The 22,352-nt window shown below is 40.1% G+C and overlaps 1 protein-coding gene across 1 annotated transcript in view; it reads left to right on the forward strand.

Moving 5' to 3' along the window:
* MYO10 (myosin X) overlaps positions 1-22,352 on the forward strand; it is a 163,662-nt gene that overhangs the window by 66,526 nt on the left and 74,784 nt on the right. Inside the window, exon 3 of the mRNA XM_059468754.1 lies at positions 6,452-6,610. Within this exon, the coding sequence (XP_059324737.1) occupies positions 6,452-6,610 (159 nt within the window). The remainder of the gene's footprint in view (positions 1-6,451; positions 6,611-22,352) is intronic.

The raw sequence follows: 22,352 nt of genomic DNA on the forward strand, positions 1-22,352 counted from the left end.
GTGTTGATCAGACAAGATTGTTGACAGTGGTCAGCATGTAGAGGAACACAAAAAGGCACAATTTAGTGGTTGATGAGCTCTGCTGTGGCACGGACCAAGGCTGTCATCCTGGCAGCGTGCTTCCTGTCACTGTGGAGCTTGGGAGCAGAAAGCGAAATTGTGTGTGGGTGTGAGAACCTGAAAGCTGTAGTAGGAAAGCCATTTGGGGAGGTGCTGCAAATGATCACTGGTGCTGTCGCTGCTGGAGGCTGGGGAGAGGGTGAGGAAGGCTTCAGGGCAGGCTCCCAGCACTGAACCTGGGAGCAGTTCCTGACACAGGTGTCCCACAGGTATCCCAACAGTCTGAGGAGAGATATGGAATGGGGGCTGAGAGGAAGGGTTTGGAAGGAGCTTGATTGATAGGACAAAGGACAAAGAACAAAGACTCAAAATGGCAGGAACCAAAGTGAGCAGAGGGTAAGGATAAAGTGTAGGATTACCACAATTTACAGGCTGTGTGTTACTCACTGGTTGGGTTGGTACAGTGATGTGAAAAGTGGTCATTTAGACATTTTCCATTAGAGATCAAGATTAACATCTAACAGGTGAGGGAGGCCAGAGACTGCCGTGGTTCCCAGCACAAAAGGGAGGAAATTTTACAAAACAGATGGAAAATAGGCTGATTCTCAGTTGATGTGTGTATGGGATAGTTGCTTGACAAAAAGGCCAGGAGGTCACAGATAGGAGATTGGTGGTGATTTTTTCCTGACATCAATAAATGTTTTACATAAAATTATTTAATTTCCCTCCATAGGATTATAGGTAAGAAACTTCATTGTGGAGTTTTCTGGTTACTTTGATAGAGATTAAATTACATTTCATCAGAGCAAACCTTGGGCCCTGGTACATCTTGCTATCTGAAAGATTATTTTGGAACAACACAGTGTCTAAAGTCAACTGATACAGAAAAATAGTAAATTACTGGGCAAAAACATTATTTGGGTTTCACTCTTGTCACAATTAACTGTAGAATTTTACAATGTCAATAGTTCTGCTTTACATTTGATCATAAATTACTTAGATTTATATGAGAGCATCCCTGTCCTGTATTTTAAATAACTAATTACACAGTAGATCTCTCTAGGAAAAAAAGAGTAAAATACTACATTTTTATTTTTGTTTTTAATCTCTGGGTCCTTGGGCTTGTCATGATTTATTTTTCTCCCTGGAACACTGCATTCCACAGCTTATAATGGCCTCCTTTTTCTGCTTGGACACATCTATAAAGACATTTTGTAAGATTTATTACATTCTTTTAACTTTTAAACATGAGGGAAACACAAATGATGATCCTCAGTTCAGACCAACAGCAGAGAATGAAAAAAGAATTAATATTTTTAAGTGGATATTTCTCTGTACAGTCCTGTGTTTTGCTGGGCTGTGCTGATCTCTGCTGTGGGGTCAGTGACATTAGGCAAAAAGATGCTTCAGGTAACAGAGGACACTAATATCATGGACATATGAGCCAAGTCCTCTGAAGCTGTGATGTCCATTTTCATGGACGTCATAGTAGCCATTAGGTTTAATCCTGTGAAGAGTTCACATAGGGTAGTTCATGGGACAGCCACAGGAAGGCTGTGGGCTTTTCTTTTAGGGTCAATTAGTTTTGCTTTCTGGTGCTTGTGGACTGCCCAGATGCTGTTTTCTAGTATCACAGGAATTACTGGAAAAATTGTGGTTGTTTGGTTGTATATTTTTATTTTGTAAACCTGTCACTCAGGTGACTTCTGTACAGTAGCTGTTTGTTTTCACTTTTCCTGTCCTACTAAATTTTATGTTTACTATATTTTACATTATCTCTCTGGTTATATGGATTTGAGCAACTTAATTTAAATTGAGTGTGTGACAAAACTTTGATATTTCTTGTTTATGTGTTTAGATATCAGGATTATCTTCTGTAAGGCTCTGCAGTTTAAAGAGTACACCTAGGGCTGATAAAAAATTTCCTGAGCAGCAAAGAGCAGCTGAGGGAAGTTGGTTGCTCCGTGTCTGTTACCTTTGCCAATAAACCCTCTCAGTTTATTGGAAGACGACTGACAGCAGGGACATGTTAAACTGCATAACCATGCCCAAGCGGACAGTATTTAGCATCAGTCAGGCAGTACCACGTTCAGCATGTGTTATTAATGGCAAGGCTATGGCAGGTGACCAGCTGATGCAGTTCCTGCCCACGAGGTGGGTAATGGGTCAGTGTGTAGATGGAGTTGTTCTAAAATGCTTGCAATATGTGAACTCTTCAGTAGGTGACTTTGCACATTTTCAGAGAACAGTTTTAATAATGATCCAGCTTCTGTATCCAGCTCCTGTCAGGGCTTACATATGGTGCACATGAGCCTACTTCTGCCTTTAAATAAAAATCTCACAGAAATCTCACTAAAACAATTAAGGTTGCAATTCAAGTACCAACTTGTTGATCAGGAAACTTTTGGAGTACCTTCTGCCTTCCTCCTGTCCAATATGGATCATCAGCACCAAACCCAAGCCTCACTTCCTTGTGAAAAACACCCTGAATGATTCAGTTGAGTATGAGATCCATGCAGGCAGGAAATCCCAGGTGTGACTTGTAGCTTTTCCAAGAAGTGGGGATTGTGAGGTTTTTTTGATGTACATAAGCACTTAATTCAGCATTCTCTTAAACTCACTTGACTCAGCTGTTGTGAAATCTCTTGATGCCATTTAATAATCTGATTCAAGCAGGGATTTTTTAAATTTGGCATCATGTCACAAAATGGTACCATAAGAGAGAAAACATTTGTGCTCCTGTCATTGAGAGCCTACTTTGATGTACTTTGCTCGTGTTAATAAATTGTATTACAAATTACATCTTTTGTTAAAACATAATTTTCATTACATCTTGAACTTAGGGGTATTTTTTCAATGGAGAAAATTAATTCTACATTGTTTTGTGGTATTTCCCTTAAATGGAAGGCTTGAAAGACAACTTTTTTTTCCTCCCACATGCCAGATTAATTGTGCGGGATAGCATTTTTCCTCTGGCTTTTTAGGCCACTTCTTCATTTGAGTCATTTTTTGGCATGTTCATCAGAGCACTAGTAAGCTGTGATAGGGACAGCAGGGCAGTTTTGAAGGGTTCTCCTTTCTCAGTGAAATGCACTTGACTGTTGTTAGACTGAGTTTGCTGTTTTGTTTTATATTTCTTAAGCTTGTTCTTTTTGTTGTTGCTCTTTGCATTGGTCCATCCTATCTCAACCTTTAATTTTCACTTCCAGAATAACATCAAGAGTTCTTATTTTGCATGCTGTCTCTTTAAGGTTAATTTAGAGTTTTCCATGTATTCAGCATGTTTGTTATCTTGAACCATTTATATCTAGAAAGGAAAGACGTTTTTGCTGAATTCTCATTTAGGCTTGTCTTAAATCTTATTCTAGTTTCCTGCATATTGCACTTGACCTTCCAGAAATGCTGGGAGGGTCCTTGAGGATGGATGTTCCTGCACTCTGCCAACAGGGTCCTCTTGAAGTTCAGGAGCCAACTGGGTCATCTTCCTGTTCTTTGTGCTGACCCTGCAGAGTGGCTCTGGGTTCCTATTTCCTGAGGATTTCAAGTGCTTTAATATTTCATAACATGATCTTCTAGTTAGTACTGACAAAGTTCAAGGTAGTTTTTCCATGTCCTTATCCTAATAAAGGCGTGATTCAAGATGAAATAAAACAAAGCAGGCTTTTCAGCAGCAGGACTGCAGAAAGCCCATTTTAAGGAGATGAGGTTTGTACATGTGATCCTGCAGCCCTTTCTCATGACTTCGATCTTGTTAGATGGCTTTGATCAAATGTTACAGTGGGTTTAATGCATCTGAGGGATGCATGGTTCTGGCAAGAATTAAAAATAAAGGAGAAGTGGCTACTCAGTTTTCAAGAAGAGCTCCTCCTCCTTTCTTATTTGGGTGGCAGCTATTATTAGAAGTTGGTATGTTTTCTAGCTAAGTGATGCACAATCCTATCTCTGAATCAGCTCACAGAATAATTTCTTCACCCAAACAAGAAGGCAGTGTGTGGCAGAGATGGAAGTATTAGAACAACTAGACTGAAGAAGAGAAAATAGTGAGTTTGAGTGGTAAGAATGAATCTGCAGAGGCCATCTTATGTAGTGCTGCCACATGCAACTCATTTGTCGTGTTGTTTTTCTTGGTGTTTGTCTGTGAATTCTTTACATTAATAAACTTACTGAGTGATGTACAGGGGGCTTTGCCTACCTTACTAACCTGTGCATCACTCATCAAAGGATAGGCATCGCAAATATGGAGGTTATCCTCCTAGAAGTGATATTTTGCCTTCCTTCCATGTTCACATGAGATGCACTCACAGGATATGTGTCATCCTCTTTTGGTTTCCTAATTCTCCCACTGAATCTGTTTTTCTGTATCCAGGACAATACATAGCCTCTGTTAAGTTGCTTACTTTTCTACGATTTGCTCCCCTTATTTCCCTTTTATTTCCAAATCCTTCAGCTTGTGGTATTTTTGTTCTCCAATATGACCTTGTTTTCCTGTATGGTTCTTCTGACTAGGAAGTGCAGTTTATAACTTTTGAGATGTAATTATCTCTAATTGCACTTATGGTTTGTGTGGTAAGTCTTAGGACTGCTAACACATTTTTCAGCTGCAAAAGTTTTGCTATCAGTTGATGCTCTTCACATTGGTTTTGCATAGTAGATGTTCTGTCTGGACCACATGCTCCTACGAGTGGCTACTTTTTCCATCTTGGCAGGGTCCCTCTGCCCTGTACAAATCATTGTCCTGTCATATTTATGGTTCTTTACTGCAAAATAAGGCTCTGATGTCTTCATGTCTGTCTTTTTCCCTTAGGTAAGGATTATACCTAGGATGTTCTGAACCTGTTGGAGCTTTCTGACGGTTTGCTCACATATCTTGTTGATGTCTGTGATGCCTCCCAGCTCCTGTCAGAAATTTCTTTCCCGTATCTCCTTTCTTACCCAGCTTTCCTTCAGTATGCTTTGTGCTGGTGCAAGTGACACCTGTAATGGTGTGATGGCCTGTGCCAGCATTTGCTATGTTTAGGATACTGTTTTAATGAGGAAATGTCTTCAGGCTATACTCCTCTTCCAGCTGTTAGGATATCCAAGTACAGAGCTTTGATGTTTCATCTGATCTGCCTTCAGCCTCTTGATTCTTCAGCCTCTCTTTCCTCACTTGTCTCAGCAGGACAGACAACATCACTGTTTGTCTGGGTGGCCTCTTGCAATGTCGCTCCTTCAGTCTTTCATTGCCAGGGACATACATGAGGTTTTATGGTGAAAAACCTCTGAGGGGTTTCCTCCTCCTGCGCACAGCGTGTCCCCCAGCCCGCAGCAGCATTCCCACAGTGCTTGCTGGTGCCTGGCTGACAGCTATGGCTCTGCTTCTGTTGGCTTCATAAATACTATTTTAAAGGATTTCAGAAGGGCATGGGTTTTTTCTAATGTTCAACATCAATATTTCCACAAAGTAGTTGCATTAGTTCCATGCTTTGACTTTTTAACACTGAAGTGGTGCCATTAGCAGGGACAAGAATTGCCTGAGGAGCGTTGGCTGTGCGAATGTGGGCATATGTCTATAAGGATGAGGTGCCAAGATGTAAATTTGCAGGAAATGGGATGTAGCCTTTATTGATGTTATTAGCATTCATAAAAGTTTAACTATATTGAGGATGTGTACATCTTCTTGCATATTTGTGAAAGTTTTACAGAAGATATATGTAAGTGTTTTCCAACCAAGTATTTAAATTCTTTTTTAGAGCTTTTACTGTCTTTTAAGAACTGGCTTCAGAAACTAGTCTCAAAAGTCAATTAAGAAATCTGTTGGCCTATTAATTTCTAAATATCTGCTGCACACAGAACTTAAATTGCTACTCGCATTAGTTGTAATGACTGTTTCCTGACTGGATAGTTGAATGGAAATATTTAAGTGGATTTCAGATCAAACACATGAACACTTGTAGCCTATTAGAGCATTAATTTTAATTTGCTGTTTTGCACAGTCAGGCATTTCCTCCCAGAGCAATTTGAGTGTAAGTGGGTTTTACTGTAAGAGGTGGTTTATTGTTTGGTTGGTTTCGTATTTTTGGGAATGGATATTGCTTGGTTTATATTTCTCTTGATAAAGTCTAGCACGAATCCAGTGTGAAACTAGATTGCATTTGCCCTCTAACAGGAAAAGCCCTTACAGTCCTCAGTCAGTGTGTTCTAGTTTCTGATGACCCATGTAGGCATTTGGGGCTTCAATCAGTGTCAGAGAAGCTTTAGAGGAAGGTATCCGTGCCAGGCTATTATATTTTGCAAGTCTGCACACTGAAAAGCTGGATAGGGGATATGAATGGGTATAAAACTCCATTCTCAGACAGGAGTTTTTGAACGTGTGCTCTGATTAATATTGTTTTTGTTTCCCCTCTTTTAGGTATTCACTTATAAACAGAGCACGATCACACACCAAAAAGTAACGCCTATGCATCCAACAAGCACAGAGAGCGTGGAGGACATGGCAGCACTCATCGATCTCCATGAAGGCTCCATCATGCACAACTTATTCCAGCGATATCAGCAAGATAAAATCTATGTAAGTTTTTTCTAAAATTAAGAAAAATATCCACTGGAAATGTTTTTGAATGCTACATAAATTTCTACACTTTCAGTCATGGGGTTGTGTAAAGGACTCTCATTTTCTTCTTCTTTAAACTCTGCCCCAACAACATGTGCTGTGTATGTCACCAGAGAGGATGTGCTGGAACTTAGTCTGTCACTGGCATTTGATATCCTGTTAGGCCAAGATCCAATTCTGATCAGCTTCCCCTCTTGCATTGTAGTAGAAAGGTTGTTATGAAAGAAGCATGCAGTTGTCAAGCTGAGCATTTGTGCTGTTAAATAAAGATAGTTGGAGTTTGTGGTCTATGAGAACATACAGCTGTTTATCAGTTTCCAAAACTAGGAATTAGTCCATACAGAATTCCTTTTCTTAACTCTGTAATCAAGATTTTTATGATTAGATTTACCTGCTCCTTCAATATTTTTATTAATCTTGAACTAGATGCAAATATTTTCCTGAGTCTGGAACTGCACTAAGCATGAGAAAAATACAAGGAATATTAGCAGCTGCTGCAGGTTGCAAAATTGCACTTTTCAGTGGTTCAGTGGTTTGGGTTTTTTTACTAATAATAGCAGAACACGATTTTTGTTTCATCACATGCTGGCATCCTTGATTTGACCATATACATGCTTTATTTCAACCATCTTCTACTGAGTTTAGCTTCTTATTTTTAAATATTAGCATATCTAAGTGAAAAAAACAAATTCTCCCTGTATTTAAGATTTGATGGAAAGCAAAAAAGGGCACAATGAAATAATATTCCTTTGCACATTACCCCAAAGTGGCTAGCATGGGAAATCCTCAATACTGAGGATTTACATAAGTCTTTATGTATATGTTTTTCCTCAAAACAAATGAACTGTTTTACCTTTCAGAAAAATCAGCAAACAAAAGATGAATAGCATAAATGAACAACCCTGCATGTGCAAGTAAAACACATATACTTGATAGAAGTTTGGTTTTCTGTCAGTGTTGTTAGATTAGCATGTGGTACTCAGTGTGAGTCAAATTTTAAAAAGGTGTTTTATGACGTGCACTCACATAGAGGACACACCCCTTTAAAAAAACCATGAGGGTATGAGTGTGATTTTTTTTATGAGGCATAGAACAGCCTTGTTCTGAAGAGACATGTCCTAGCTTCTTTCTTAGCTTGTCAAGGCAAGTTTAGGGTGTTCTGATCCTTGGTGCTTGGCGCGGTGTACTTTTCTAGACAAACAGGTTTGTGTGCTTTTAATGATGACAGATCTGCAGTTGCTACTGACTGTGCATTGTCCCTTCAGTTTTGTCAATTTAGCTGCTTACTTTTTTGGATCCACCTGAAAAATTATTGAAAAGGTGGTTGGAAAAAAAATATGTGTTTTGAAATGCGTATGAAAGCCTTTCTCTTGCCCTGTATGTGTAACGAGGACTAGACTATAGAAGCATCTTCTTTTCTCCAACCTCATTGGTACCCCACTCCTACTGCAGCAATAGTATTGTTTTAGCAGGAAAGGGCTTTAGGAACAAAAATATCCCAAAAAACTGAATGCATGTCTTGAGTAATTTCATCAGTTTATAAATATAGGAGCATGTATGTTAGAAGGGGGTGTTGTCATTGCAAAAGGAGATCTGTCATTTTAAGCCAAAATTGCTTCACTATATTGAGCAATTCAATCATATTTTAATGTTAAAAAAAAACCTGAAGATGCATTAAGCTTACCTTTGTTGAAGGTTACTTTGCAGCTGATCATTCAAACTTGCTCTGTCATTCTGCTTTGGGACCAAACTAGTCCTAGTACAGGGCAGTAAAAGCCATTGGAATTTATGCCAGGAGCAAACAAAACTTTACAGATTATACATTTGCCTTCTCCTTTGACCGAGAATGGCTTCATCACTGTAGTTCACATATTGTCTCTTGTATCTGCCTCATCACCTTGTCTGTATCTGCCCCTGGTGAGTTAGGGATAAATAGGGAAGGTGTGTACCACTCTCCACTGTGGGCTTAGGGGCTGATCATCCCATTGCAAGACTTCTTGCCATCCCTGGATACAAACCACCCTATAATTGCTGTGTTCTGGCTTTTAGCTTACAGATCTCTTTTGTCTCAGTTCTGTGCACCTTCTTGTTCACATCCTGCGTAGGGGGAAGAGATATGCAAAGGTGTGTGCTGTCATTTTTGAGTTCTGTGCTTGTAGTATTACAAATATATTAGTGTGGTTCTTGAGCATGGCAGATTTTTGTTCATTTTCTCAGTGGCATTGAGACCAGGAAGCACCTTTTTTACCTTAACAAAGAATACACTAAGTTGGGATTTGAGTTTTGGGGCTTGCTTGTTCATACACACATAAACATGATATCAAGTGCAATATACTTAATTGTAGTGTAAAGTGTATATAATTTCAAAGGTACAGAACAAACAATTAAAGGGAAATTTTAAACAGTTACTTTCTCAGAAAGACAAATGTTTATGCAGATCTTCCTCTGTTAACTTGTGTGTTGTTCTGTATTTGAAGAGCTGTTTCTCCAGCATTTAAATAAATATCTTCAGATGTTTGAGCTCAGTTTAATCTTCCGTTACTTATTAACATTTTTGTCTCACATACTCATACCCGTGTTCCTAAACTTTTCACTACTTCCTAATTCATACTACAAAGTTATTTGCTGCTGATGCCAACTTTTGTCAAACATGTCAGCGACTTTATTTGCTGCTGCCAACAACTGCAGCTTTAAAGGGTCAACAGAGAATTTTCTATATTTCCTGATATCTCCTGGGGAGGGATGAATATTGAATTAGATTACAGATTATGTTCATAGTGAGAATGATGCTTGGCTCTGAACATAATTGAGGCTCTCAGCTGAATCTTTGCTGTTTGCAAGGTGAATGACAAAACGTTGTTCTTGTCTATGTGCAACCATCTTTTTGTATCAGTCAAGTCTGTTAACATCTTGTGACACCTTTGTGTGAATTTCCATGAAAGAGTGTGTGCTTTCCCTTTCTGGTCTGTGAGAAGCATAGGATATACAAGTCCTTTCTTGATTCTTTCAGGCAGGCTGGTACTGTCTGGTATTTTTTTTCAGGCTTTGTGACTAATACTGCATTTATTTGAAAGTTTGGTTCTATGCTATCACCACGTTTGTTTTCCAGGAAAGGACAAAATTTAAGATGGCAGTGATCATACGGTTCATGGGCTTTCATTGCTACTTCATCTCCCATTGTGTTCCTAATTGGAAAAACAGTGGGTTATCCAGCTGTGGACATCAGCATACAAGGTTTATTGCTCATCTTTGAATGCTCAGATTAACTTGCATGCTAGACTAGAATGTGGCAAAATATGGAAAGATAAACACTAATGCTAAAAATGGAGGATGGCCGCATTTGAAAACAGAGCCTTTTGTGAAGCACTTGGGGGATTTGGTCACCTCTCAAGTGAGGCCATCACAGGACACATGATGTGGAGAGGGCAAGTGCTGTGGCAGCCACTCTTGTCGACATTCAAAGGCAAATTGTTCCCAAGCTGTTGATTCTGGTTCACTTTTAGTTAAGTACACACTGCGGAGCAGACTGCCTCAGCCTTGGGGAGAATTCCATAAACCGCATGGTGTGGACTGTGCTGTGAGTCACACAAATTATGGTGTTTGGACTGGCTCTGGGATGAGTTGCAGTTGTCTTGTCTCTGCCAGTGGTTGGTTATTGATGCAGGTGAGCAAATTTCAGAAGAGCAGAGTGGAGGATGAGAGAGCAGCTTTTGCTGAGGTGAGAGGCAGGTTGGAAATAACTGCACTATATATTGTGCAGGTCAGTGCAGAGGCTTTCTGTGTCATATCCACCCTCATTTGCATGAGTTCAAGCAATAAACAAGTTTCAAACCCCTTTTGATTAGCTTTTTCCTTTTGAATTAAGTTAAGAAATGCTAGGTAGGCACATCCACCTTTGAAGTGGTGGTGATGATTTGACACGTGCCTGCCTTGTTTAGGTGGAGGATGTGCACCATGCCCAGAGCACGTGGGGTTCTGCTTGGGCTGCAGTGTGGTGGTCCCTCGGTCACCCTCCCCTGATGGGGAGGGACAGTGACTTCCAGGTTGTCCAACAGTTGGGTGTGGTGTCCAGGAAGGGTGAGGGACAACACAACCTATTTTTGCTCACTCTCAAATTAGGAGTGCAGCTCGCCCGCCAGTAATTATAATCATCTGTTATGTTTGTGTGCATGTGTATGAACAGTTCTGTACCAGCCACGTCGACATGTAGTGCTGTACCAGCCACATCCACATCAGAGGGAGGATGATGGTAATTAGGAGCTCAGTTTTCATGGCTAGCTTCCCTTCTCTCTTCAGCTGAAGCAACAAACATTGAATAACTTGGGTGAAAAAGCAACATTTATCCGATTTTTGAAAAAGGTGTTAAACTGGAAAAGTTGTCTCTTCCCTGACAAGGTTGTTGCAGAGCTCTTAGCCACTTCATGGTACAGAATGCTCATTTCTATCTGTTCTTAAAAGGGATTTTCAGTTAGTTTTGCATTGATTTTTAAATCTATTAGTGTTTATTTACTTAAGCAGCACATTCAGTTGTAGTTTGTTAAGCTTGCAGTAATTAGATAATTTATCTCCCTCGAAGTCATGAGGGCTCCCAGAGGCAACTAGTTGATGTTTGTGCTGTACTAATCAATAATCACCAGAGGGATTTTTTCAAATTCTGTTTGCAGACACAGACACTTTAGTATCTAGGTCAGTTGCTCTCTGTGACTTGTTTTTCTGGGTTTTTGCATATTTGGTTTTTCTCTGAGTACAGTAAAACTCCTTTTGGATCCAATGCAGTTGCTCTGTACCATGCTATGATGGTCAGCAGGAAGTGGATATTGCTGCATGTTACAGTGAGAAAATAGTGGGGCACACTAAAGTAATAGTTGATGTAATGCAGCCAGACATAATTCATACATTTCAATAGCACTCCTGCTCAGATGTCCTCTAACATGGGCACAAGTTGTAGGTGAAGGCAGAGAAACAAAGGAGGATGAGTAGAAGCCAACAGAATCATAGAATCACTGAGGTTGGAAAGGACCTCCAGTGTCTTCAAGGCCAACCTTTGACGGAATGCCACCATAAATACCACTAAACCATAGCCTTAAAGTGTTTGTTAATAAAGAGAAAACCTCATGACTGGTTTATTAAATGGAAAAAGTTGGACACACTCCATGCAGAAACTGAACCTAAAAGGTATGTATGTCATGGACCCCTACAATGTCCTGGACAGCTCAACAGCCTTGGTCTTTGGCCTGTCGTGTGCCTTGTTATAAATAATTGTGGGGCATGGACTTTAAAAACCCCAGACAATGGTACCCAGAAACTGTCATTAATTAATACTATAAAACATGTATATAAAAACAGTACACATGCCTAGAACAATTACACTAGCCCCTAGAAGTACATTTATCTTGTCTTGTCTGCAATCCAGCTGTGGTTGCATGGTTCCTCTCCAGAGGCATCCACTGCTGTAGAGCAGTCCCAGGTAACCAGTTTGCAGGATCTCCTCTGGGGTCACTGGGGAAGCTGCTGTTTGTTTAATTGCTCTGCTTTTACAGTAAAGAAATCTTCAAAGATTTGTGCTGATGAATCACAGTGTTTTTTACGCCTTCCTATGCTGCTGAGAAGATGGGGAAAATTCTTGCCACCAGCTCTTTCCACAGAAGTGTGGAAGCAGAGAGTGCTGTTGCTAAGAATGCATGACAAATGTCTATACATAGCTGCTTACCTCCATAATTAGAATGTTATGCTTGCACACATCAGATAATGTTTTCAAAATGCGGTTCAAAGCGAGTTCCTGTCTCCAAGCATTAATTACAGCTTCCATTTCACATCTGTTACTAGAGAGCAGCCGACAAAGATCTATAAAAACACAGCAGGGTTTTAATTGGAAATCTAGTGAAATTTATTACTGGTGATTGTTATTTCTAAAGGCTGGTCAGTTATATAGATCAAAAATTGTCTACCACAGGCAAATTAACTTTTTTTTTTTAATATGAGTGAATGGAGAAACATAGCTGTAATGATATGAGAAGTAAACAAATGCCATCAGTTGGTTAATCAACCTTGCTTCTAACTTCCTCCAGTCTGCATGACTTCTGGAAATGCTAATAGTTATAATAACAGCAACAATAAAGAGTGTTTGTCCGAACTCTTGTCCTCACAAAGTCCTCAACTGAAAATACTGGGGATTTTAAAGGTGCTTATTTTCAGATCCAAGGAGGTATTTCAGCCTGAGGTGTTGTGATCAATGTGATAGTGTTAAAAGAAATGAAAGGTGTGTGTCGCTGAGTACCCTGCCATGTATGCCACAGCTACACAAACACTTTGCAGTGTGTGCAGTGGCCACATGTGCCCATGCCTGCACCAACACATAAATTTATATTATGGTTTGCAGGGCTTTAGGTGGTGTTGGTAACCTGCTGGGTGTGCACATGCCAGCATCAGTGGGCTGCTTTAGTGAGGTGGAGAGGGTGAAGAGGTCAAAGTTTTATTAAAACATGAAAGCTTGCTCTTTCTATTCTGCTCTGTACCAGTTTAATTAGTTGGACTGGCAACAGGATCAGTTTCTGTTGACTTCCATGAGTTTTCTATTTGTAATACAAAAGCTCTAAACTATCTTTGGTATAGATATATCAGCAACTGCATATATATATATGGCAACTTCATATAGAAAACTGCAAAGTAGATATCTGTCATCATGTGCAGATTTTGTCATTGATGATGGTATATCTTGCTGATGTCTTCCCAGATTTGAAGTCTCGTATTCATTTATTCTATGTCACTGCTAACTCTATGAGCCAAGAACAGAAAGCAGACCAACATGCAGAATCAAAAGAAAAATTATAAGTCATTTGCACAAATGCCAGCAGCAGCTTAGTGCTGTTCAGAGTTTTTGCAAACGGTGCTGAATGTTTCTGCACGTGCCGTTGCCTCACTTGGAGGTAAGCTTTGGCTCCTTTCTGTGAGATCTGTTGTTCCCAGTCCAGCAAAGTCTTTGACAGGAGGGCAGGAATTTGACTCCAAACCTTAGGGCGCTTACCTGTCACCAGCATGTTTTCTTTACATAGGTTAGGCTTTTACTGTAAAGCGAGATTTAAAGTGAGCTGCGCAAAATTTCCTGCCTGTGCTGTACTGTCCAACTGTCTTACACACATATTCCAGCAGTTTAATACTAGAAACGCTGCAAACAACCCATTTAAGTTGGGAGTGAATTACCTTTATAGCTGTTGTTTATCTGTGTAAATGGATCATTGATTCATGGCCAGCCTGTTATTTTTTATTTGAAAAGAGGTGGTCCCTCTCTCACAGGCAATTTCAGCTTTTTCCCTTTGATGTTTGTCAGTCTCTCCTTTTAAAAGCAAACGGAATCCAAAAGTTCCATGTAGCAGATTTTTGACAGTTAATTCCATTTGCCATCTCAGTCCTGATTTCTCGACTGACGGCTATTTGGCAGCAGTTCAGTGCCATCCAGCTAACTACCTGGCACAGAGATAGATTTCAGTTATGCTGGCTTTTGATTTCTCTTTTCATGCTCTGTTAAAGAGTAATTCCTGCTCTTCCTGCTTTCCTCCTAAAAAAGCCCTTTCTATAGGAGAGGTTTTCAAATATTAAAGAGCCACAGAAGTTATGGAAATCTGGATATCAGTATGTAAAATACTTTCAGGCAGAATTAAACAGATCTGTGAAGCTTTATATAAAAATATTTCACCAGTGTTGTAAAGACAATGCTCTTTGGTTCATTGTTTTACCAGCATTTTGGTTCTCCTTTGTGTGTATTTTCTCTGAAAAGCCCCTTCATCTCTCCAGTATGAATGTATAGGAAGGAAGAAGACCATTTTTTTCTTTTCCTTGCTGGAGGGTAAATTAGACCTTCAGACAGTTTTGAAAGGCTCATTTGAGCATTGTGCAATAACAGAGCAGGAGGAAGAACTAGTTTGTGCCACAGGCCATTTGAAATTAAGTGATAAGCCATGGGGTCTCTGCTTTTTGTGAGGCCTTTTTTGATTTGAGCTGGGGCTTTCCTGGTTAAAACTGTGCTCACAGATTGCTACAGTCTCATGTGCAAACTTATTTTCACATGCAGCATTGCAGCCCATGAAAATAACAAAAATCAATGTCTTGTTCTGATCAATTGTGTTTGTGTTCAGGAGGTCGCCGCCTCTATCTGCGTGGCAATGGCAAAGAGAGAAATTCTTCAGTAATTGTTTGTATGAAAACTGTACAGAAGATCATTATTCTGACCCAGTAAATAGGATTGCTGCATGGTAGAGATTGCATTGTATTAGTCAGCAAAAAAAGTACAGTAAAAACAAGGAGACTTGGGGCTTTTTATACAGGAGAAAAACTACCAGAGACCTGTGAATATCTTAAAGAAGGAAAAATGTCTATCTGATGTCTGTATTATTATCTGCTGGTTTGAATTTACCTTTGGCTGTAACAGTGCTCTTTTATCAACCTTTTTTGAATTGATTTCATACTTCCTAACTGGATTGCTTTTGGTGTGGATTCAGGCAAACACTTGTAGTGTTTCCTTGAGTAATCCCCATTGACATGGAACAATCTGTCCAAAAGGAGAAAATGAAGAGAAAAAGATGAGATTAAGTTGTGAACATATCTCTTAACCAGGTGGAGAGGTCTTCACCATCTCTGAGCCTTCTGTGGAAGCAGAAAGGTGTCTGCCTCCGTGCAGTTTGGGGTATTTACATTGGCACCTAAGGTGACCAAAACCCAGTTTTTAACCCTGAAGAAACAGGCCTAGACACTTTCACTTAACTTCCTAGAACAAGGACTCAATGACTGTGCAAGATTGAAGCTGTAGGGAGCTGAAGGAATCTCTTAGTGTGGAAGTTAAGGTAGCTGGGTTACAAAGTACAACTTTTTTCCTGGAGAGATAGTGTAGCCTTTGCCCTTAGAGGGGCTTGGGAGCAGGACTGTGTTGCTTAACACTGTTGCACCAAGGGAAGCTTAAGGTCACATTAGCTGGACTGAAGGGTCAACATCACAGACAAGGCTGCATGTAAGAGGGTGTCCTGTTGCCCAACAGTTGCCTGTGATAGTGTGAAATCACATTTAACAAACTATTCCAAAATCTTCTTGTGAACTGTGCTGGTGGAATCAAGCATAAGGCCTGGCTTTGAAAAGGCCTTGTTCTGTTATGCCTCAGATCCGTTCTGTGCTCAGCACAGAAGGAGAGACCGTCAGGGAAGTGGTTGGTAGGAGAGGCTGCTGCAGTTTCCCTCATGGACTGAAGGACATGGTTTGAAGTACAGCTGAGCAGTGTGAGAAGACACTTTCCCAAACCAGTGACAAGGAGAACATGTAGAAGGTGGGTCTTGGCTGTAGGTGTCTGATCTTTCTAGTGACATTCTGTGTCATGTTCCGGTTCCTTTCTAAAGGTCCTCTCCTGTGGGTGCTAACTCTTGAATTTGTAATGTGGCCTGTGTATTTACAAGCAGCTCATTTTGCAATCAATCCTACAGCTGAACTTAAGAAGTAAAAACCAACAGTTTAGGGGTCATAATGTTGAGTGCATTTACAAGGAACACAGATAGAGAAAAAAGCAAAGCTGATGTAAATTTGGGCGGTTGGAAGTTCACCATGAGTCACCAGACATGGTGAGGACAGCAGGAGCCCAAGGATGTAAAGATGATTATAGAGTATAGCATTTCCATCTTAGGAACTGCTTGATTGGTTGAAAACATTTAAAACATGCAGTTTTAAAAAACATTAAATTGCAGTTTAGTGCTTCACTTTGATTATGGTTTTTAAGAAAGAAGCTTTGCTTCAGACATGAGACAACTGGATTCTGTCCCACTGAAATTAGCATGGGACTAGCTGAAAGACAGAGTATACTTACCACAGTGAGGATAAATCGAGATCCTACCATGAACAAGGGCATTAGTTACCATCCTCTTTATGGCATACCATCACCCCTTCTTCTGCCTCCCCTAAAAAGCACACCAAAATGTGGACCAGCTGTCTTTCTCCTATTTCTGCTGATGTGCATGTGGTAGACATTAGGTTGTCTCTGCCACAGAATAAACACAACCCTGATTACCACCAATCCTTTCACCTGAGGGAGCTCTGAACCACAAAGGCCATAGCTGCAGTGTGGAGCAAACTCTTCTATTCCCAGGTTTTTCATCCTGACACCTTAACATTTGGTGTTGAAAACATAACAAAGTTTGATGGCTATTTTGTGGTCTTTTGAAAGTTGCCTGCCACTGCATGTTCTGTGAAAGCACTGGTTTTATTTGGTAAGGTTCCTGTAGCTGTGATGATTTAAAGGTACGTGAGATGCAGAGGTTGTGTGGAATGGTGATAAAAATCTTTTCCCATGCCTTTTGTAAAAGTAACATAGAAGTAGACATTTGAGTAGCTTATTTGAGGTGAGCCAGCTGTACTGCAGTTTAATTTGAAGTTTCCCATATATTAAGGGTAAGCCCAGAAAGTAATACTTGTGGAATATATTGGCAGGCTAATACCAATACCCCATTTAAAAAAAAAAATACTTTTACTTTTCAGACACAGCATCAGTTCCGTAAGAGACTGCAGGAAATTCAGAAGTTTTTCAAAAACAGTCCAGAAACATATTTTTTGAGGCATTAGTAAGCATGCTTTTCTTTCTCTAATAACATAGATTTTTTCATGCTTTAAAGAAGAAAGCCTTGAAAGTGCTCTTAAGAGAGTTGGACAAAGTCCTGTTTCTCAATGTTAGTGTATATATCTGTAACAAAAATCTTAATTTCTGTAATTAATCCATTCCAGCATCTCTAGTTTCAAGCTGTGAAGAATATTTTGAGTTTTGGTGGTAGTAAGGAAACACAATGATAGAAAAAAGTAGAGTAATGCAGTCTTCTTACACCTGTTTTAATAATGCAAGCAGTTTCTGTTGAGGTTGTTGATCAAAGATTTAGTTCGGGAGCAGCACATAATGTCCTTCAACAGAGTCCTCCACTCTGCTTCTGCCTTCTCTCTCCCACTTTCCCTGTAGCATGAGATATGGAGAGCCTAAGTGTGTGTCCTTCCTTGCTTCCCCCTCTTTATTTATTAATTTATGGAAGCAGGAAGACTGGGATGTCTCAGATGCTAAAAGTCTGTGAAGTACAGAGGGGCACCTTGATGTAGAGAGTGTAAGGTCATGAGAAGGGCAGTGTAGAATAAATTTAATGACCTTACATGGGAAAAGTGAGCTTGGGTGGAACACAGATATCATAAAGGATCCTCAGAAACAGAAAAGTTATTGTGGAGAAGTTTTGACATAAATGGGAAGAAGTGCAGTGTGTATGATTGCTGAGTATGGAACAAACCTAAAAGGATATACCCCAAAATTCTAAAAAGCATCTGTGAAGGGGAAAAGATGAAAAGCAGGGTGGCTCTGGTGTATTCAGTATGTTTGGTTTATAGGAATAATGAAGTGGTCTTCCATTAGGGCAGTTTTCTTTTTCTTTGCTTTTTCATTGTAGAGAATCTAAAAAAAAAAAAAAAGAGGGGAAAATTTCTTACTCTACTTCTTTCTCTTTTAATCTGAAAGCCTTTTCTACATGGGAAAGTAAGACATTTCAAACTGTATTTTGTTCCTACATTGCAAACTTTTTTCTTGTAATACTAAGTGTAAAATGCACGAAAGTGGATTTGGATCAATAAAAGCTTGTATGCAATTTAATTTGTTTGACATCAAACTAAAATAAATTGAATGTGTTTTTAATAAAAAACCCCACCCGCTTATGTTAGACAGGACTACTCTGACTATATTAAGTTTTACTAGAGTACTTCTGTGGATAACAGCAGTCTTTGTCAGCTCTTGTTTAAGACTAAATTGTTTTTCAGTGTTTGAAGGACTGTGGGATGATTTCAAGACAGAGGCTCAAAGCTATTTGCTATCAGAAGGCAACAAGCAAAACAAAAAGCATTCAAAGAACTGATGAAAAATCTCTTCCTTTCTGAAGTACATCTTTAATTTTGTCTTGCCTTACTCCATGTCTGGCTGAGAAGATAGGATTGGAACTTCTAATTTTGAAAGTCCTTGTAGACAATCAGCAAACAATCTTGTTTACCCTTTTTGCTGAAAGGAGGAGCAGGAGTGTCTGTGGTTTGTGATTAAAAGTGTTTTAGGGGATTAATTAACAATGTAAAATTCCAGTAAAATTTTGAAAGTGCAGAAGGAACCCAACCTTTAATACAGTAATCAAAGTGCTGCATTGGGATTCAGGCTGAGTAACTCAACTTTCACTTATTCTTTGGCTTAAATAAATGTATTAGCCATGATCTGATTACAAGTTGTTGCTGGTTTAGTCTGTACCAAAGTAGTTCAGGAGTTTGTGTATGGTTCTGCATGAAGCCTTGAGACAGTCATGTATCAGGATTTAAGGGGTCAGGCTTCTAACAGGAGTTCTCACAGTATATCACTGAAAAAACTCTCAAACTATTTCAACTGGAAGTCTTCAGAACTCCCCTGTCTGCTTGCTAGTGCTCTGGCAGCATTTCTCCTATTCATAATTGCTTTGGAATACTTTCATTAAAATCAGTAATTATTGACTTCCAGAATCAGATTAGAAACTGCAAAGAACAAAAAGAAAATTTAGATTACTGTTTTACAAGCAAAGTGGAAGTGTCATTCTTATGTGAAAATACCTTTTCTGAAATTTCACCTGCTTTGTGATGTTGGCATCATATATAATTTAGAGATCCTGCTTCTGATTGCTAACCCATTTAATTTGCCATATGCTATGTCTGGTGCACAAATGGTGCTCAGGAGACAACACACATCCACGAGCAGTCCTGCATTTTTTTGTGTGTTTCTACACCGGTTTAACCTGCTGCTAAGATGCTTGCGTTTGCCACACCAGAAGGTCTGCCCTGCAAAAAAGGGGCTTTGTTATGGGCTGCTCAAGGTCTCCAAGGGAGGGCAAGTGGAGGAGCCTACAAGAAAGATTGAGAGGGAATTTTTACAGAGGCATGTACTGACAGGACACGGGGGAATGGCTTCAAACTGAAAGAGTATGTTTAGGTTAGATATTAGGAAGAAATCCTTCACTGTGAGGATGGGGGCACTGGAACTGTTAGCCTGGAGAAGTTGTGGATGCCCCATCTCTGGAAGTGTTAAAGGCCACATTGGATGGAGCATTGAGCAATCTGTTCTAGGGGAAGGTGTCCTGTCACGACAGGAGTGTTGGAACTACATGATCTTTGCTCTCCTTCCAGCCCAGGCCATTCTGTGATTCTATAAAATTGAGAGATGGTAGCATTTTTCATGGGAGTACATGTATCCTTCCCCCTTCTCTGAGGTTCCTAACTTAGGGGCTCTTAGAGCTGCCAGTCTGGGATCTACTCTTATAAAATATTGCTACTAACAAGACCTTGTGATAGGTACTGGATGGGATAAGTACTAAGCCTGGAAGTGATGTAGGAAATTATTCTTGCAGCAGCAGATCTTGCTGCAGTGGAGTATCCCAGAGGCAATTTACAAAGACTTCTAGAATATTTGTCTTTTAACGCGACCTTTTAAAATAATTGAGATAGTTTTTAATAACAGTGCTGCTTCAGCCCGTTGATACTTTGCTGAACTACCCTGGGTGAAGGCAGAGCCTTTGCTTGGGCCAGCTAACTCCTTAGTCCATGCAGACTAAGTTGTGGCTACCCCTGGGTCAGACTGTGAAACCTGGTAGGTGATAAATGTGATACACTGTGTCTGTGAAGAATATGCTTTTTTCATGATCTTGCCTTGGGATGAGGAAGTTGTTTTTGAAGTCCTGATTTTGTTCTGTCCTGTGCCATTATAATTTGGTGGCAGTTTGTGCATGCATTTAACTTGTCCTGCAAAGAAGTAGTACATACTTTAAGCACCAGAAGACTGGAACCTCAAATCTGTACCTTTCTCAGTAGAGACTGTGGTTCTTCACATTTTTGCTGAAAGGAAAAGATAGAGAAGGAATTTTTTAAATAGTGACATGTCTGAAGTGTTGCTCAATGAGGTGATTTTTTCACCAGTATGATTTCTGCTGTTCACTAGGTTTCTTTTATTGCTGTAATACACTGCCCATTTCTCTATTATACCTTACTGAATTACAAGGCAATGAAGCCAGCTCACTTTATTTAATAAACTTTTATAATGCACAGTAATGGCTAATATTCTGCAAGTCTTTCTGTCACTTTAAAAAAAAAGTGCTTAAGTCATGTGAAAGACTGCCCCATTTTAAATGAGTGTATGAAGAAGTGGACTGCTGTCACCTCTTCTGATATTTACTGTTTTTGAAGAGAAGCAAGAAAAGTCCCAATGCATAGCCAATAGTGATGCAGTTTTGCCAGTGCTTTATCATGGAGGTACTGTTCTGTCAGGTACTTACTCTTGCAGAAGCTATAGAGTGATTATTTACTTATGAAACTAGATTATTTACTTATGAAACTCATGTTTCATGGGGATTTTTTTATTTACATCTTTGCCACGGCATCTGTTGTGATGATGTGCCTCAAGTTACTCTTTTCCAAAGACTTCAGCCAGACTTTAATAAGGGAAAGAGGAAGATCTGTAGCAGTCTCTTTTATTGGTCATACTTGGACTGCAGTCGTGTAATTGAAAAAAGAAGCCTCTTAAAATTTTTCCGTGTGCAATCTGTGCTGAAATATGTATCAAACAGCGGAAGTTTGTTTTCAGAGCCTTCCTTGTTACTTATTACTTATTTAAGAGTCCAAGAGGGGATGATCCCAGGAAATTAAGCTGTTGTCTCAGTGCTGTAATTGCCTGAGATACGATCTCATGCTGAAATGGTATCTCTCTTCTAGATGAAATCTTCTGAGCTGTCGCACAGCATGGGAGGGTGGGGATGGGGTGGTGTTATAAAACACAAAGATTGAAAATTCACCACTCTGTTAAAGGTGCTAGAGTTACAGTGAGGAGGGATATTCCCCTTACTGCTAATAAAATTGTCATGATTTCAAGGGCACCACTGCAGTTCCCTTCGCAAACGCTCAGAGCTGCAATTTGTGTCGGGCCTGATGGAGGGTGAACAGGTGGATAATGGGGGCTGTAACAGCAGGGTAACAGTGAGAAAGGAGAGCTGACACACAGCGATAATTGCATGTTAATTAAGGAGAAAAAGAGGGAGGCAGGTAGATGTGCGCTGTAAATGCTGCAAAAGAGACTGCTAGAGGGGAAAGGAAAGTATGGGGGAACTGATGGTCCCTTTGTCTTAGTGAATGCCCTGTGCTGGCTTAGAGAAGGAGGCTGCAGGGGGAGCACATGGGGCTGCCTTTCAGGGGTTTGCAAGGTGCTGCTCCCCTTATCCATCTGTCTCTGGTTAGGGGGCTTTGGAGGTGAAGAGAGCCCCAGTCCTGCTGTCAGCTTCACAGCTGGCTCCTGTCAGTGATGAGAGGATTGGTGAGGCATCTGTCTGTACATGGGGGCTGTGTTGCAGGGCTGGAGGCTGCCCAGCCTGGCTTTTCACCAGTCCAGAGCAGGGCTGTTGTGGCCAGGTGTCAGCTCCCTGCCTGTAACTGCAGAAAGGGCGTTTAACGAAATGAAATTGGTTCTGCAAAAATAACACTGCACATGCTGTACAGTATATCAATTAATTTCACATGCCCCAGAAACTCTGGAGATAGCATGCTTAATGTTATCTCCTACCTCACTTAATGGGATTTTATTAGAAAAATGTATTGAAGTGGATAGAGGGTGAGGGAGAAATTGAACAGCATTGCGAGCAGACTGTTGAAAATG

Source organism: Ammospiza nelsoni, chromosome 1 (genome assembly GCF_027579445.1).
Source record: "Ammospiza nelsoni isolate bAmmNel1 chromosome 1, bAmmNel1.pri, whole genome shotgun sequence".
Classification (NCBI taxonomy): Eukaryota; Metazoa; Chordata; class Aves; order Passeriformes; family Passerellidae; genus Ammospiza; species Ammospiza nelsoni.